This window comes from Myiozetetes cayanensis, unplaced genomic scaffold (assembly GCF_022539395.1).
Source record: "Myiozetetes cayanensis isolate MyiCay16 unplaced genomic scaffold, myiCay2020 scf5-8, whole genome shotgun sequence".
In the NCBI taxonomy this organism is placed as follows: Eukaryota; Metazoa; Chordata; class Aves; order Passeriformes; family Tyrannidae; genus Myiozetetes; species Myiozetetes cayanensis.
In genome coordinates this window covers 43,599,173-43,614,912 of record NW_026087742.1, presented here as the reverse complement: position 1 = coordinate 43,614,912, position 15,740 = coordinate 43,599,173, and the positions used below count along the sequence as shown (strand labels likewise).

General features: G+C 38.1%; 1 protein-coding gene across 2 annotated transcripts in view; it reads left to right on the top strand.

Moving 5' to 3' along the window:
- XPO4 (exportin 4) overlaps positions 1 to 15,082 on the top strand; it is an 81,921-nt gene extending 66,839 nt beyond the window's left edge. For both annotated transcript variants that reach the window (XM_050332625.1, XM_050332626.1), the window contains 5 exons: positions 267 to 385; positions 1,275 to 1,405; positions 2,198 to 2,315; positions 3,578 to 3,670; positions 6,798 to 15,082. In XM_050332625.1, the coding sequence (XP_050188582.1) occupies positions 267 to 385; positions 1,275 to 1,405; positions 2,198 to 2,315; positions 3,578 to 3,670; positions 6,798 to 6,995 (659 nt within the window). In that variant the 3' untranslated portion in view covers positions 6,996 to 15,082. The remainder of the gene's footprint in view (positions 1 to 266; positions 386 to 1,274; positions 1,406 to 2,197; positions 2,316 to 3,577; positions 3,671 to 6,797) is intronic.
- Positions 15,083 to 15,740: the final 658 nt, after the last annotated feature.

The window sequence follows — 15,740 nt, the reverse complement described above, 5'->3', positions numbered from 1 at the left end:
TGGAAGGGAGCCCTCAGAGTATCTGAAGCGTTCTGGTTTAGGAAGCCATCTGGTACAAGTGATTATGAAATGCTTAGTCCTAGTGAATAAATATAGAGTTACGTGACAGCCTCCACTCACTAAGTTTCTATTTTAATACAGTGCCTCATGTTTTTGTTTGGAGAGGGTAATAGTCCTATTTTTTAAAATGTCTTCACTATAAAGAAATATACCTTCAATATGTTTAATCATCCTTTTATACAAAATAGTTTTTGTCTTTTCTGTAGATGAAGTATTTAGAGGACATGAGCCTGGGCAAGCTACAAATAGATCAGTATCAGCAGCAGATGTTGTCTTATATGGGGTTAATCTAGTTCTGCCTCTAATGTCCCAAGATCTGCTGAAGGTAAGTGTGTTTTTACACAGAGCTGCTAAAATATGAAAGCTTTGGAGTATTGAGTTCCCAGAATTCATTCCTATATGCATTTCATCTCCATTAGCTGAGTTTTCTAGGCTTTATAAATGTGAGTAACTGTTTCGTAGTTCTAGATATTGTTTGAAAAGAATGTTGTAAGTTGAGAAGATGTATATTTGAAGGTCCTAAACACAACTTTTTTCTTTTAAAAGCGAGTGAGTAGATCCACAGCCAAACCTGAGATGTGGCTCATGGAATCCTTTTTCAGATAGTGTCAGGAATATGATAGGAAGCATAAACAGTAATATTAGTTAAAAGTAGCTCTTTATTTTTACAATACAGATGACTTTCATATTGTCAACTTCTCAGTAGAAGTTGACTATCATCAGCTTCTCAGTAGAACAGTAAACAGTGGGACAACAGCATTTCATTGGGTTGCACTGTGTTAATGTTTTACTTTAAATCAGGGGAACACTTCTGTGCATCTCAGTTGTCCCCTCTTTACATGCCTTCTCATCTGTGCACTCGCTGAGTGAGAGGGCTGTGCCCATTTTAGATGAAACCAAGTCAAAGGATGCACTCTGGAAGCCCTTCTGTTGTGCTCCAAATGCTCACGAGAACCCCACAGAACTACATTTGTTCATGTCTGAAGTAAAACTCTTAGAATTTGTGTAGAGCAGATACCAGACTCTCACCATCAACTGTTTAGCTTTAACAATCTTTTTTTTATTTTACCGCAGCATTTGCTAATAAAGTTGTAGCCATTCTGACTGAAGTTGCTTACTAAAATTGTCTTTTCTTCTTTTCTTTATACAGTTGAACATTATGCCAGAATAGTTATGTGATTAAATCTAAAAAAACCATGTCTTTCTTTTGACAGTTTCCATCCCTGTGTAATCAATACTACAAATTAATCACTTTCATCTGTGAAATATTCCCTGAGAAAATTCCACAACTTCCAGAAGACCTCTTTAAGAGCCTAATGTACTCACTGGAGTTAGGGATGTCATCGTATCCTTTGTAGAATTTGGGAGTGTTTTAAAAAATCTAAGTTGCTATAAGCAACTATAAGGACATGTTAAAAAGTCTCATTTTTTATCTTTTAATTTTTTCCTTTTCTATCAGTATCTGTATCTATAATTGTATATTGATAACTGTCTGGAGATTGACAGTTTCACTGTAGTGTCTATCAGAGATTCTAGTATTAGCTGAATTGCCTCTGACTTGTGCTTGGGGGCAGCCTTTAAGTAGTTTACCATGTAAGTTTTTTCTGGCAGCCATTCCTGCCTCCTCCATTACTTCATTTCATAGTGTGTAACTTCATAAGCCTTCAGCTGGTATCCCAAAGCCATTCCTGAATTAGTTTCTCAGCTGGTAATATAAAACATTGCTGCTGTTCTACTGGGCTGGCTCCAGAGCATTTCCTGTCAGTGTGCCAATGGGCTCTCCCTCTCATAATGGGAGTACCATTTTCTCTAATCTGTGGCACGTGTCAGAAACAGATGAGCTTGACCATAAGGGACTCTTTCTGCAAATGTTATGTCAGAGAGGGTTATGTTACCTTCGGGCCTGTAGCTAATAAAAGGAGGCAATGAAGCTGAATTCTTTCTCCTCTCCTTTTTCTAGTTGTTGTTTGTTTGTTTTGGGGTTTTTATTCAATTTTTTTTTTGTTAACAGCTTTATAGTGAAAAGAAACCTTGGAACCTACAAGCATTTCAAATATTTTCTATTTCTGTAACACCTGTGTAATTTTTGCACAATGTAATTGAAATCTGACTTTGATTCTTTAATGCCCGTTATCAGAATGAGCTCAGAGGTTTGCCAGCTCTGTCTGGAGGCTGTAACACCATTAGCAGAACAGTGTGCAAAAGCACAAGAAACAGATTCAACTCTTTTTCTAGCAACAAGGCACTTTCTTAAGGTAAGGCATCTATGTTTTCCTATTTGGTTTTTTGCATCCAGAGGCCTAACAGTGATCAAATCCGGATTAATGAGAATCACACATATAGTAAGAAACAGCCTATTACCTAATTAAAAAAAAAAAACAGGGCAGTTTAATAGGAAAGAGGGCACGAAGAACTGAAGATATTGGACTAGAGTACAAAGTAGGATGGAGGCGTAAAGGGAAGCAATCCTGTAATGCCAGTAAACAAAAGACTTGAGCCTCTCAGAATGCAATTTATATTTACCAATGCTCCACATGGGAGCTCTAGAACTGATTGACAATTTTAGCAGTTATGTCTACTGTGAAAAGAAAGCTTCCAGAATTGTGTGAACTGGAGGCTGAGTAGAGCGCTAAAACAAATGACATGAAAAAGATCATAGATGAGAACTAGAAAGAAAATGCTGTCATTTATTCAATGTATCTAATGAATTAGGTGTTTTCTTAATTCAGTAGCACACTTAGTACTTTCCTTTTAGGACCATCCAGTCTGACCAAATTTTGGAGTGACCTGGTAGCAACCAGGTTCCTACTAATTAGCAACAAAGTAATTGTGGAATTTGTGTGCTTGTCTTCTGATTTTATGTAGACTTCAGTTAAGACGAAGAACAATTTGTGCTTAAGACATCTTTTCTTATGAAACTGATATTGGAACTTCTGGGGATTGCTTGTTAAAAGCACGCATCAGCCAAGCTGAGAGAATGGGAAACTCTTGAATAATTTTTTCTTTATATATCCTCTAAGTTAACATAGCTTCGTGCCTTATTTCTAAATTTCCACTCAAAATTATAATACTGCTCTTATTAATCTGTCCCCTCTTTGACTTTCTGTGAGCTCTAGGAGTCTCCAAAACTTGAGGAAAAAGTTCCATGTTTTATTCTGGAAGAGCAAAGGCTTTTTTCATTAGTTCTCTGGCATATCTGCAGCTTTTGAGGAAAAATACAAGAGGTGCCATTTCTCTCTGAAGAACAGTTGATATAAATCAACAACAGGTTTCAGTGCTTTGAGATGTGAATTTATGCTGTTAAGCCAAGACAACTTCTAAAAGAACTTGGCTTCTGAATTACTGGAACCTCAATTTAAAAAAAAGGGGGGCGCAACAAAGCAAAGAGCAACCTTGGATGCTTGCAAATACATGTTCATTATTATTACCAGAAGTGAAGATGACGTTCAGCAGCATATGTTGACAAAGTAGAAAGTTAAGTTGACACTTTGTAACTACTTCTATTTTGCGATTTCAGATGGTTTTTGATATGCTGGTACTTCAGAAGCACAATACAGAAATGACAACTGCAGCAGGTGAAGCATTCTACACATTAGTGTGTTTGCATCAGGTATGGCATTAGACACACCCTGAAAAGAAGTAATTTGTTAAAGGAGAGTAGTTAGTTACTTGTGTGCCTGGTAAATCATAGAATCAGTTGGGTTGGAAGGGGGAACCCTCAGGAGGTCTGTAGTCCAACTTCTTTCTCAAAGTGGAGTCAATGTTGAAATCAGATCAAGTTGCTTCTCCAGCTGTGTTTTGAAAACCTCCAAGATGGATATTCCAAAGCCTTTTTAACTGGCCTGTTGAGTGCTTGATTATCCATATAATTCATATGCTTTCAGCACCTGCCAGACAGACTCATTGACCCACCACTGGATTCATTCAAGTTCATCAATATCCTTGTGTTAAGGAGTCCAAAACTAGACACAGTATTGCACATCTAATCTAACAAGTGCAGTGTAAAGACAAACAATAAATACAGCCCAGTATGCAGTTAGTGTTCACTGCTGACAGAACACACAGCTGACTTGCCTAGCCTGCAGTCCACCAGGGCCTTCAGGCCCTTCTCTCAGCAGAAGTGCTCCCCTGCCTGTCAGTTCCCAGTCTGTATTGTTGCAGGGGCTCAGTCTGTTTCAGCTGCAGGACTCTGCATGTGTCCTTGTTGGGTTTGGTGAGTTTCCCATCAGTTCATTCCTCCAGCCTGAGTAGGTGGCACTAAATGTCAGTCCTGCCCTTGAATGCACTGGCTGTATTCCCTGCTTGGATTTCATCCAAAGACTTGAGGAGAGTGAATTTCTTCTCCTCTTCCAGGTCACTGATTAAAATATTTAAAAGGTCAAGGTCCAAATGAGAGCTCTCAGTGCTACTTGTAACCATCTTTCAGGTGGAATATGAGCCATTAACTTCAAGCCTTTATAGGCTGATGATAGAGGTGTGTTTTCACCCGTGTAGTAGCCCACCCATTTAGGCAAGAAAATCACATCTTAGTTACAAGGATGTTGTGTGTGACTGCTAAAGACTTGCTGATGTCAGGCATCCACTGCTCTTTGCTTATCCACAGATGTAGTCATTTTGTCATAGAAGACACTTTGGTAAAGCATGATTTATCACTGGTAAATCCACACTGACTGTTTTCAATCCCTTTCTCTTACACATGCCCAGAGATAGCTTCCAGGAGTACTTCATGATTTTCTTAGTCATTCAAAGATGATAGAAAGCAACCTTGTAATGATGTGAGCCAGCTTTCTGAACCCTTGGATGGATTCTCTCAGGTTTCATGAGCTTGTATTCATTAAGATTTCTCAAGATCTCTCAAGAAATTACTGGGTTGATCCTCTTTACTACTCCTCCTTGAACCCTGTCTCTAGTCACAAAGGTCTGGAAAAACCTATCAGTGAAGACCAAGGCAAATAAAGCATTGATTCATTCAGCCTGCAGTTCAGTCATGAATTCCCTGCTTAGCTGAGTCAGTCTTGTTACGTGTTTATATTGCTTTCCTCAGTATCTGGACAGGCCATTCCTGTGCTTGGAAGAGGTTGTCCTTAAAGACCTGTCAGCTCTCCTGAGCTTTTTGTTTCCAGAGCTCACTCCCCCAGGATACTACCCATCAGTCTCTTGAATAAGGTGAAATCTGCTCTCATGATGTCTGGGTTCTGTACTTGGCTGCCCTTTTTCTTCGCTTTCCTGGGGATCCTTATCTCCACTATTTCAGGATCCCTGAAAGGCTGACATTAGTTACCATATCCCTGAACAGCTCTTCCTAGCTGTGAGTAGCAGATGCAGAGTCACATGCCTGGGTAGTCCATCTGGTATTTGAGCAAATGTCAGAGAGATAATCTCTTTTAAGTCTCATCTGGAAACTTCCTCAAGTTGCCTGAAGATGACTCAGTCCAGTAAAAGCCACTGGGAATTTGTAACAACATCCCACCATGATATCATCTTTGTCACCTCTCCTCTGATCATCGTCCATAAGCACTCAACTGGATTGTTTCCCCATCTGTAGAAAAGTGTCCTTAATTTGAGCTGTCCTTTCACAGAAGTGGCAATCTTCTGTCGTCTTCTTCTGTAAAGAGCCTCCATCTGTCCCTTGGAACACTCCAGTCATGCCACCAGTCCCACCACATCTCAGTGCCTGCAGCGATGTTGCAGCTCTGCACCTGCACATGGAGCTCTAGCTCCGTCTGTTTCCAAAGCTGAATGCATTTGCTACACAGACATTTGAGACTGACCTCCTTTCAACCTGTTTAATACTTCCCAATGAGCACAATTAAACCCATCACACTTCTCTGTGTTCTTAATACTGTTGGTCTCTGTCTCCTCACTTACCTACAAGCTGTTACCACCATCCCCCAACAATCCCTTTAAAGTCCTTCCTGCTAGGTTGGCAAGCCTTTGGCAAAGATGTTCCTAAGCCACTTTGTCCTAGGGATCCTCTCTCTTGCTAGCAGCCTTATCCCTCAAAAGGGACTCATAATCATGTAAGAGAAAAAGATCCTGTGATACCACCCACAGGTGGCAAATTCGTGTTGTGTCTACCTCCACCCAACCCCTCACTGACAAAATTGAAAGGAAGGCCATTCTGGCTCCTGTGTCCTTCACCCATGCTCCCAGAGCACAGTCACTGTGGACTTGCTCCAGTTTTGTGTGCTCCCTTGGCAGTGTCCTTCTAGTCAGGTTTAAAATGTTTCTTTGTCTTCCATTTCTGTCCGAGTAAGCGTGAGAGTAAGTAGGAAGCTCTTAGAAGGGAATCTAAGCTCTCTAGCCCAGAGGGGGAACCCTAGAAAACAGAGAACCTGTGGGGAGGAGGTGGTTGGCATGGCACACCACACACGGGGCAGGCATGAAAAAAGAGCAGTCCAGTTTGCAGGAATAAGCCTATGCTAAGAAAGAGACAGAAGGCCCTTTGAAAGTGTGTCCCTGAAATTGTCATCTTACTCTGTGCTGCAAAGCACTGTACCTAGCTTTGAAGGCTTCTTTAGCCTTACTAAAAGACTCAGCCTGGATGAAGGACTTTATCTGGCTTAGAGGTAGGTGAAAGGCTGTGGGGTCCATAGTTGCTGCTGGTACAGTGGTCAGTGAAACTGGCTAACAGGTGGAGAAGTACTGAATAATTTTCTGTCACAGCTTTTCTTCTGAATCTTGTCCTGATGAGAGAAGTTGTATATACTGTATCTTTTTTAATGTTTATTTAACAGGCTGAATATTCAGAGCTAGTTGAAACACTGCTATCAACTCAGCAAGATCCAGTAATTTACCAGCGGTTAGCAGATGCCTTCAACAAACTTACTGCAAGCAGCACTCCTCCTACACTGGACCGTAAGCAGAAGATGGCCTTCTTAAAGAGTTTAGAAGAATTTATGGCAAATGTTGGTGGACTTCTCTGTGTAAAATAAACAACAAAACTCTATGCCTAATGTAGACCCTTTCTGCGAAATGCACTGAGAAATGCTGAATGCTGACTAAATCTTGTACCTGTCTCTGGGTTCTTTGCAGCCATCTCAGATTCTAGAGAGCCTGGAAGTTTGAACATAAAACAATGGAATAGGAGAGGTCAACTTTGAATCAGCTTCTGCTATTATGTGTTAGCTGCAATCTGTCATACTTGTGTGTGGGAGAGAATGAACAGAAAATCTGAATTTAATTTTTTTCCATATATGTGCAAACAGATATGGGCACAATGAAAAATAAATGCAGTGCCTTTCCCCCTGCACTGGTTTAAAATATGAGTGGTCATATAAACATACAGATTTCTTTTCTACCCAAAATCATGTTAGAGTGTGATGCAGATACATGTAAAGTTCTAAACAGTTTAGATACATATAAAGCTCTAAACAGTTTAGCTGATTTTAAGCTTTATTTTTCCTCCCTTTGAGTGTTCCAATGGGGAAGAAAAACCAAATGGCATTTTAACTTGCGTTCAGTTCTGTTTTTCTACATCAACCCAACATTGCATGTTTAATGCAATGCATGTTTTTACATTATGTTCTGCTGCCTAAAGTTCGAAGAAAAAAGGTGTATATTTTTATTCCCCTAAAATGAACTTTAGGAACTGTAGCCATTTCATTGCCTTAATTTAAAAGAAAAAAAAAAAAAGCTCATATACTTTAGATAAGAAATATAAGGCAAGATTTAAGGCAAGATTTGACTCTTAAGAGTTGGTTTAGGATGTTGGCACTGAGCTGCTGTCTACATGTTGCAGCCTTTCATGATGATGTGTCATTTTAGAATGAGTGTCTAATGCAAGGTTCATGTGTAATTTTACTTTGAGTATCTGTTTTTATTCTTAAGGGGTTGCGCGAAACTACAATGTATTTCTACGCTGAACAGTTGGTTTAAGCAATAACAACCCAAAAGGTGTGAATTACTGGCAAACTTTGTAAAGTTGGGGCATTAGCTAAAACAACTATGCTAGCACAGTGGCATCAGACCTTTTTACTCAAGGTTTGTGTGTGTTTGACTCCAGCAGGGAAAGGTAATTGGGGATGTCTAGTGCTGTGGGAGGATTTTTTAGTTTTGCTGAATCTAGCTCTACTTCTGCAGAGCCCTCCCAGCTGCTCTGCTCTTACTTGGTTTTTTGTATCAGCACTTTAGCTATTACAATAGCAGAATATAGTGCCCTGAGTATAAAGAACCAACAAGGCAGAGCTGCACACGAGTATGAAAGCAAGGCCTGCTTTTCTCCTGTCATGAGCCAGAGAAAACTGAAGCAAACACAAATGCTGCACGTCTAGTAAAATTATTTTTGTGGAAATACATGGAGGAAGAAGTGGGCCCTTCTGCTTAAGATCTCTGCTAGATTATGCTGTTGAATATTTCCCACGTGTTTTTTAAATTTATATAAAATGTACGGTATACACCTTTATGTGGCTATGTATAACTTCATGTTTGCAATTCTGTGCCATTCTTCAGCTATTCATCTCAAAATTAGTCACAATAGCCAGATTTTTTAAAAGACACAAATCTCTAATACTGTGCTATAAGTGATCTAAGGCTCTAAGGCTTTTTGTTTTCCCTTAAGTTAAATTCATATGTGTCTCAGCCATGGATCCACAAGGCCAAAAATGCCATCTCTTTATTATACTTTTCTCTTTTAATTGACGTCAAAACTAGGCGAGGGCAGATTTACACATTACAAAGTGACCATAAAACTTGTTAGATAATAATGTACCTTCGCAGCTATTTTATTTCTAAGATATTTGCATAGTATTTTAGAAGAGGAGTATTGCTCGCAATTTTGTCTTGAAACTCTAATGCATTTCTTTAAAGGATTTCTCAGCTGTGCACTTGCACAAAAGATAATGATCCTGGCAGATCCTTCTGTTTCAAACTGTTGTGCTGGCTGCCTTTTTTTTTTTTTTTTTTTTAATTGTCTGGGGTTTGCTATGTTTTTGAAACTGCTTCTGGAGTTTTTCTGAGTTTGTACAGTGGATGGGACAGTGGTTCCAAAACCTCGGTTTTTTCAGATGAAGGGCTTTGAAGCCTGGGAACATAAGCAGTAGTAGGAGCTGCTACTTTGTTATGATGTGCTCGATGTCAAATATCTTGACCAAAGTCTTCAAAGACATCGTAGCAAGTACTTTCAATTTGTTTGGATCTGACTGAATAACTGATTTCATTGGTTTCTTTTATAACTAGCTCTGTCACTGTTGTTTTATTAATCTTAAAACTGGCTCACTATTTAAAAGTATTTATTAACTTTAAAATTTTGAAGTCCTCTTGCATATTGTAATTGAAGAATTGGAGCACAAATTGAGTTCATATTCAGGACAAAGTAATGTGCATACCCAATATTTTTCTTATCAGGCCCATTGTGTTGTAACCATCAGAGACACATAGCATCTCCTGAATATCAAGTCTTGCTTAAGTATGAATACCTGCTTTCAAAGACTAGTTTTGAAGGTTATTTAAGAATTTCCTTTTTCCTTCATTTAAAAAATAATATTTTATATTAAAGGGAAGATGTCCTAGTAAGGGTTTGGGGTGTTTTTGTAATTTTCCTGCTTAATATTATATTTCCCTGTTTCTTAATTTTTCTTACATTCTCATATATTCAGCAGGGATCTTTCCATGCCATTTTATGTTTCTTTTAGAGCATATGCTAAGATGTCTCTGCTCAGTGACATCAGTGAAATTGGGAATAAGTTTTATTCATTCATACTCCTGCTGGCTTGGTGGCTGCTTCTACCTGAACTATTTGGCTTCTATATCCCTACCAAAAAAATAGGAAAAAAAAAAAAAGTCCTTCAGTGATCTTCTACACATCCAGTTGCTATAAATCTGGATGTGAAAGCTCACTGAGGTCCACAGGAAAGACTCCTAGACCATTTTTAATGAACACTGAGAGCTGGCTCCATGTAAGTGTTCTGAAAGTTTTACAGCGTCACTGCATTGATTTTCCATTCACTGTGCAAAGTGAATAATGGTTCTAAAAATGCACCTGTTTCTTGAAGGGAAAAAAAGGCAACTCAAACTGAATTATAAATGCTGCATGATATAAATGTAACAAATATATTTGTCTGGACTTCGCTTGGTAAAACAGATTATTGATCCAGTGTTTTCATTCTGAGAGCTAAAAATCAAGTAGCTTTCCCATTTTGCTATCTCCTTCCCATTATAGTAGTTCTAGTGCTGACATAATAATTTTCTGTTGTTCAGCATAGCATTTTCGATGTTGACAAGCATGACCATCAAGTTCAGTCATAAAATTCAAGACCTTGAAAGCACAGAGGCGTATGGACAGGCAGAAGTGGACTGCTACTTTCACATGAAACTTCCACTTTCACGTGCATTTATGCCTTAATTAGCTTCACTGAATCACCGCCAGAATCTGCTACTTTTTGCCCAGAGGTTTGTGTTTCACTGTTTAGTGGTAAAGGGCTCACCTTTTTTCTCAGGAACAAGAAACTTGTTTTCTCAGCATGTCCAAATCCTACTAGTTGAAAGAGAGGGATGTGAACTGGAGTCATCTCTTTCGTAGTGCACAGCACTCACTAAAGCCCCAGTGTTTACCTGGGCAAATCCCTTTATGTCTAAGCCATGTAGTTCTAGAAAATAAGCTTGCTCAGAGCAGTCATTTGTCCATTTAAAATATAAAATTCTTTAAAAGGGAAAGCAAATTCTAATTTGTGGTCTGTAAAACTAGTAAAAGTACGAATTGCAGCATTTCTCTTGTAAAACACTCAAGTAATTTCAGTTTTGATTAAGTAATTACATAAGAAGGAGTGTTTGTGTTTGTTGTTTGTTTGTTTGTTTTTTTAATGGAAGTAGCTTGATGAATATAAGCGCAGGAGTAGGAGCCAGGCTCCTCTAATTTTCTAATAAGTTTTTCCACTGGATCCTCTGTGGCCATTGGCAAATTGCTAGAACTGTGTTCTTGTTGAAATAGCATTAACATCTACCTACCTCACAGGGATGTTGTGAGGATTAGTTTATGCCTATAAAATGCTTTGAGGATCTGAGATGCTGTGTAAATATTATATACTTTAGTTTTGTGAGGTGTAAGATTTACTGTAATGAGAACAGATTTTCATAATGATAAAGCCTAGGAGAGGCAGCAGTGGTGCAGTATTCCCCAGGACTGATCTACTGCAGTACAGGAAAGCTTGCTGTAAATTGTTGTTATTTCAATTACAGCTTATTGAAATGGTGGATTCTTAAATAAGGTGAGATTCCCCACCAGTGTGCCTCAGTTCTGGTCTACACAGGGAGAGGACAGTTGTTAGTTTATTCAGGCTTTGTTGCCTCTACTTGTGACAAGTGCTGCTTGTGGTAGGGTTTTTTGTTTGGTTTGGTCTTGGTTTTTTTATACTTTTCTGCAAGGAATGAACACCACTCATTTCTACCATGTCTGTTCCAGTTACTCGGTATAACCAAAGCCTAATGAACACAAAATCTAAGAAGCTATCCCTACTCCCCTCCTCCCACCCTGTAAATTTGGTTTTAGTATGTGTAGATTATGCCCTTTTTACAGCATATTATATTAATGCTTTCTAGCACTGATCATGAAGCAAATCATGAAGTGTGTTTTGCTCCAGGGCCTTAAGCTCTCAGCTGTCTTATAAAACACCTTTGTCAGTATGAGATTTCTTGGGGCCCTAGCAACTGAGAAGATATCCCTGGCTTTCCCTTTTCCTCAGTGGATTGAAAATGATTTTGCTTTTTCATTTCTTCCCTTTACCTATCCTGCTTTTCCTGTCCTTGTGAGCCATTCTGAAGTGGATTTGGAAGACCATTCCAACCTCAAGAGAAAGATACTACCCATGTGATTTTCCAACCTGTTACAGCTTGATACTTGAAATTGATAAAAACCTTTGTAGTAGCATTCCCCAGCATGTTTCAATCTCCCATTGAACCATTCTAGAGTTTATAATTATGAAAAAAAAATATTATCCTCTTTTATTTGTTCCCTTTGTGCAAAATAAGGAATCTCCATGCAGTGAACATGCAGTTTTAAGGCAATAAATGCTAATTACTGCTGTTGGTCAAGTGTGTAAATATTTTGAATGTATAATTCAGTACTGTGTTGAGTTTATATATTAAAAACACAGGGATTGAAGTGCTAGTCAATTTCAAGTATTGTTTTACCTGTACAGTTGAAGATATGAAGTTGCATAGAAGTATTTCACAATTTTTATTGCAATAAGACTTGGGAAATGGCTGTGTAATCAAGCCTTATCACAACTGATTTTTCAATTTTGAAATGATCACTTTGTGTATTTTTAAGATCCATAAGCAGGAGGAGGATCAAATTGTTTTCCACTAAAGACTTTTATTATTTTGTTTTGGCCATGTGTGATTTGTGTGTATTCTTGTTTAATATTTTTCTAAAATCTCACCTGTGTTGAATCCCTGAAATAGCAGTTGTTATACCTCCTTATGGTAGAAAGAAAAAAATAGGAACATTATGAAACCTTGGGCTACACATTTTGCTCTTCAACTACAGTGAACACTCAGTAATGAGGTTAAAAGTTCATGGGGTAACATGAGTTTGCCCGTCAGCAGAAAAAATGTGTGATTAGGAGTACAACAGAAGTATCTCACACTGGACTGCAATTACCAGAAATGGCCGTGAATAAATATATAATCAAATTAATCTTTTCCAAAAAAATTTTTAACTGTGACCTTTCAGGTCACTACTATTGGTGGTATTTGTCTACCCAGAAGGAATGATTTCTGGGTCTTCAATTTTGTGTGGGTATTTCATCTAAACTGTTTCTGATGATATCTGGCACGGAAATGTTCTCCATGTAAGGGACATCAACAGTATGCTACTTCATGGATATCAGAGAAGTTCAGTTGCAGGCAGCAGTTCTTAATGTGCTATATATTACATTTGGATAAAGTACAGTTATTTTCTATTGCTCCCTTCTTACTTCCATGCACTCACGTCTTTAAAGAAAAAAAAAAAAAAGGCAAAACTATAAACCCTGAAAGTAAAACTACGCGACAGCTATGGTGGTGACAGCTTGCTATATATCTTGGCTGTATGTAGCACTAGAATTTTACTGGTTTCAGAAGTAAAATTACTGCAGTTCTATATTTATATTGGCATGGTTTAGTTTAGTGAACATTTTGGTGAAGGATGGAAACATTTAAGGTAATTTTGAGGAAATTCCTGAAAGCAGCTGGTAAGACTAACACAGCAACATAACCAAGCAGCCTTTCATGTAGAAAATGGAACTATTCTGCTTTACCTTAAATACAAGGTCTGGAATAAACTTGAATGATTTGGGTACAAAGCCTTCATTCACACTTGTCTGTCTAAGTGTACACAAACTCCATCAATTTTGCCTTTATGGAACCTAAATTTGCTTCAGTTGTGAGTGGTGGAGTTGTGGTGGGTTTTTTTCTTCCGTGATTTGCCATGCCTTGCAAGCAGAAAGGTAGGAAAGCTCAACCCTCCAAGTGGAATTTGTCTGGCCTGTCAGCCAAGGAGGAGGTCATATATGAACTGGAAGAGGGAAGGAGGAGGAGAAGAAATTAAAAACTTTGCAACCTTATCTGGAGAAAGAAAAATAAATCAAGCTACTTTGCAAGAAGAAAAAGAAATCAATAATACAAGTGTTATCCTGTAACTTTGTAGCCCATAACATCTTGATAGGGATTAATAAAAGTCTGCTGTTCTGTCAACACAGTTGGGGAAAGGAGAAGGAGCTATTTTGGAATTTTATGAAATGAAATGCAATATTATCAGTGTAGGTTTTGTTGATTAAATAATACATGCTTCTTTATTTTGGAAGACATTCCAGACAAATCTGCATCTCCAAAGAGAACACTGCAGTTACCCACTGTGACTGATACATAATTCATTACTAGTTTTTCTCCTTTCTATATTTGAATCTTATGGAACAGCTGTTTTCACCTTAACATCTGTTAGATGGTATCAGATTTGATTTTTCTGACATGCTGTTGCCTTTGCAAGTTAGAGTAGAGCAAAGCTGTGAGTGTACTTCCCTTTTTCTTCCCTTCTGTGTCTGGCCTAGTGTTCATGGTTATAAAGACATGTATGTTTGATTTGCTTTAACTTATTGTTTTGGATGCTGCATTTAGACTTCTGGCATATTCAAACTGCTTCCAGTGTCTTTGTTTGGTGTTTACTGAATGAAAAGCATCACTAGACTCCAACACAAGTATTGATGTGAAAGCCTCACTTGTAACTTGTTTTAACAAATTGTCAGCGCATTCGCTTTAATTTTGGAACTGCACCAGTACTACTAATGGTCTTTTGTTCGTTCAAATGATTGTTGTAACTCAGAAAAAAAACCCCAAGGCCCAAACCCCACCCACCACACTGTGGAGTCTTTAGGAAGATCACTGATGTCCTCACACAAGGTCAACACTACTTTGGGGAAGGCTTATATTCTTCTGCCACTTTAAGGAAAGACTGTTCTTCTGAAGTACGTTTTGCCTGCTTTTAGGCTGTTTTGCACTTTCATGATTTCTTAACAAACTACTGTTAAAATGTACTGTAACATGGATTTTGATAAGCGCACATGTATTTAAACAATTCACTCAGCCTCAGGAAAGCTGGAAGAATCGGATACCTATTTTGTATCTTGGTTAAAATGTTTGTTACTTGCATCCCTTAAGATGGCCAGATAATGTCTAGATCCTGTGAGTGTAACTATTTAAGATACCAGTATAGTCTGTAAAATGAGGACAGTGTAATTTTGCTTTAGGGACAGAGAAAAGGGTGTCCTCTTATTTTTCTTAGAGGTATATATAGTCTGAATTGAAGTTTCAAAAGCAAAAAGCAGTAATAAACCCCATTTAGTGTTCAGGAAAAAAATGTTTTCTTAACACTATCTGATTTCTATTTTCTTTCTTCTCCTTAAAAAGTGTGTGTGAAACAAGTGCAGAGGTATGTGTAGGAAAAAATGTAAAATCTGCTGCTGTACATGTTTGCTACTTGACTGCATTTTCTGTTCCACTTTAATTTTACTGGTTTTGCTAAATATATTTTATATATTTTCCTTCCTGCTTCTTGTGATGGCAGAGTGACTACATCGTTTGGGGAAAAAAATCAAAAACAACCACGAGAAGGCTTTGGGGCCAGAAAATTCCATGAAGGTTGTATGTTACTGTTTATCTCAGGACATTTTTTGAGACAACTACATAAATCAGGAGCAATGGTAAAATCGATGGGGATACAAAAATGTACAAAGGTATAGATAGATACTGGTAATTCTATTTCAGGGTTGTTGGTTTGGGGGTTCTTTTAAACATTTCTAAAATCCATTTAAAATATCAATACTAGGTGGTAAAAAGTGACTAAAGTAGAGCATTTTTCAATCTGAAGATGTAGCCCTCCTTTTGGCCCCTGAATTACTTCCAAGAGATCCACAAAGCCTGGCAAAATAGAAGTCACAGGGATCATGCATCACTGTCATGTTTCTTAAGACTTGTATCTCCATAGAGAAAGAGCTGGGAGTCTGTAAACTATCTGAGGATGAAAGCTCACTACTGTACTTGAATTTGTGTAGAGACTGCCAGCTTTTAAGAGGCTGACTAATTATACTTTTTCATATGGCTGTAGCTTGTGCTACAGCAAGAGGAAGAAAAGTATAGAATTTCATTATTTGAGAAAAACTGAAGTAAAAATAATAAACATCAAAACACAAAAGCCTTGTGAGTAACAA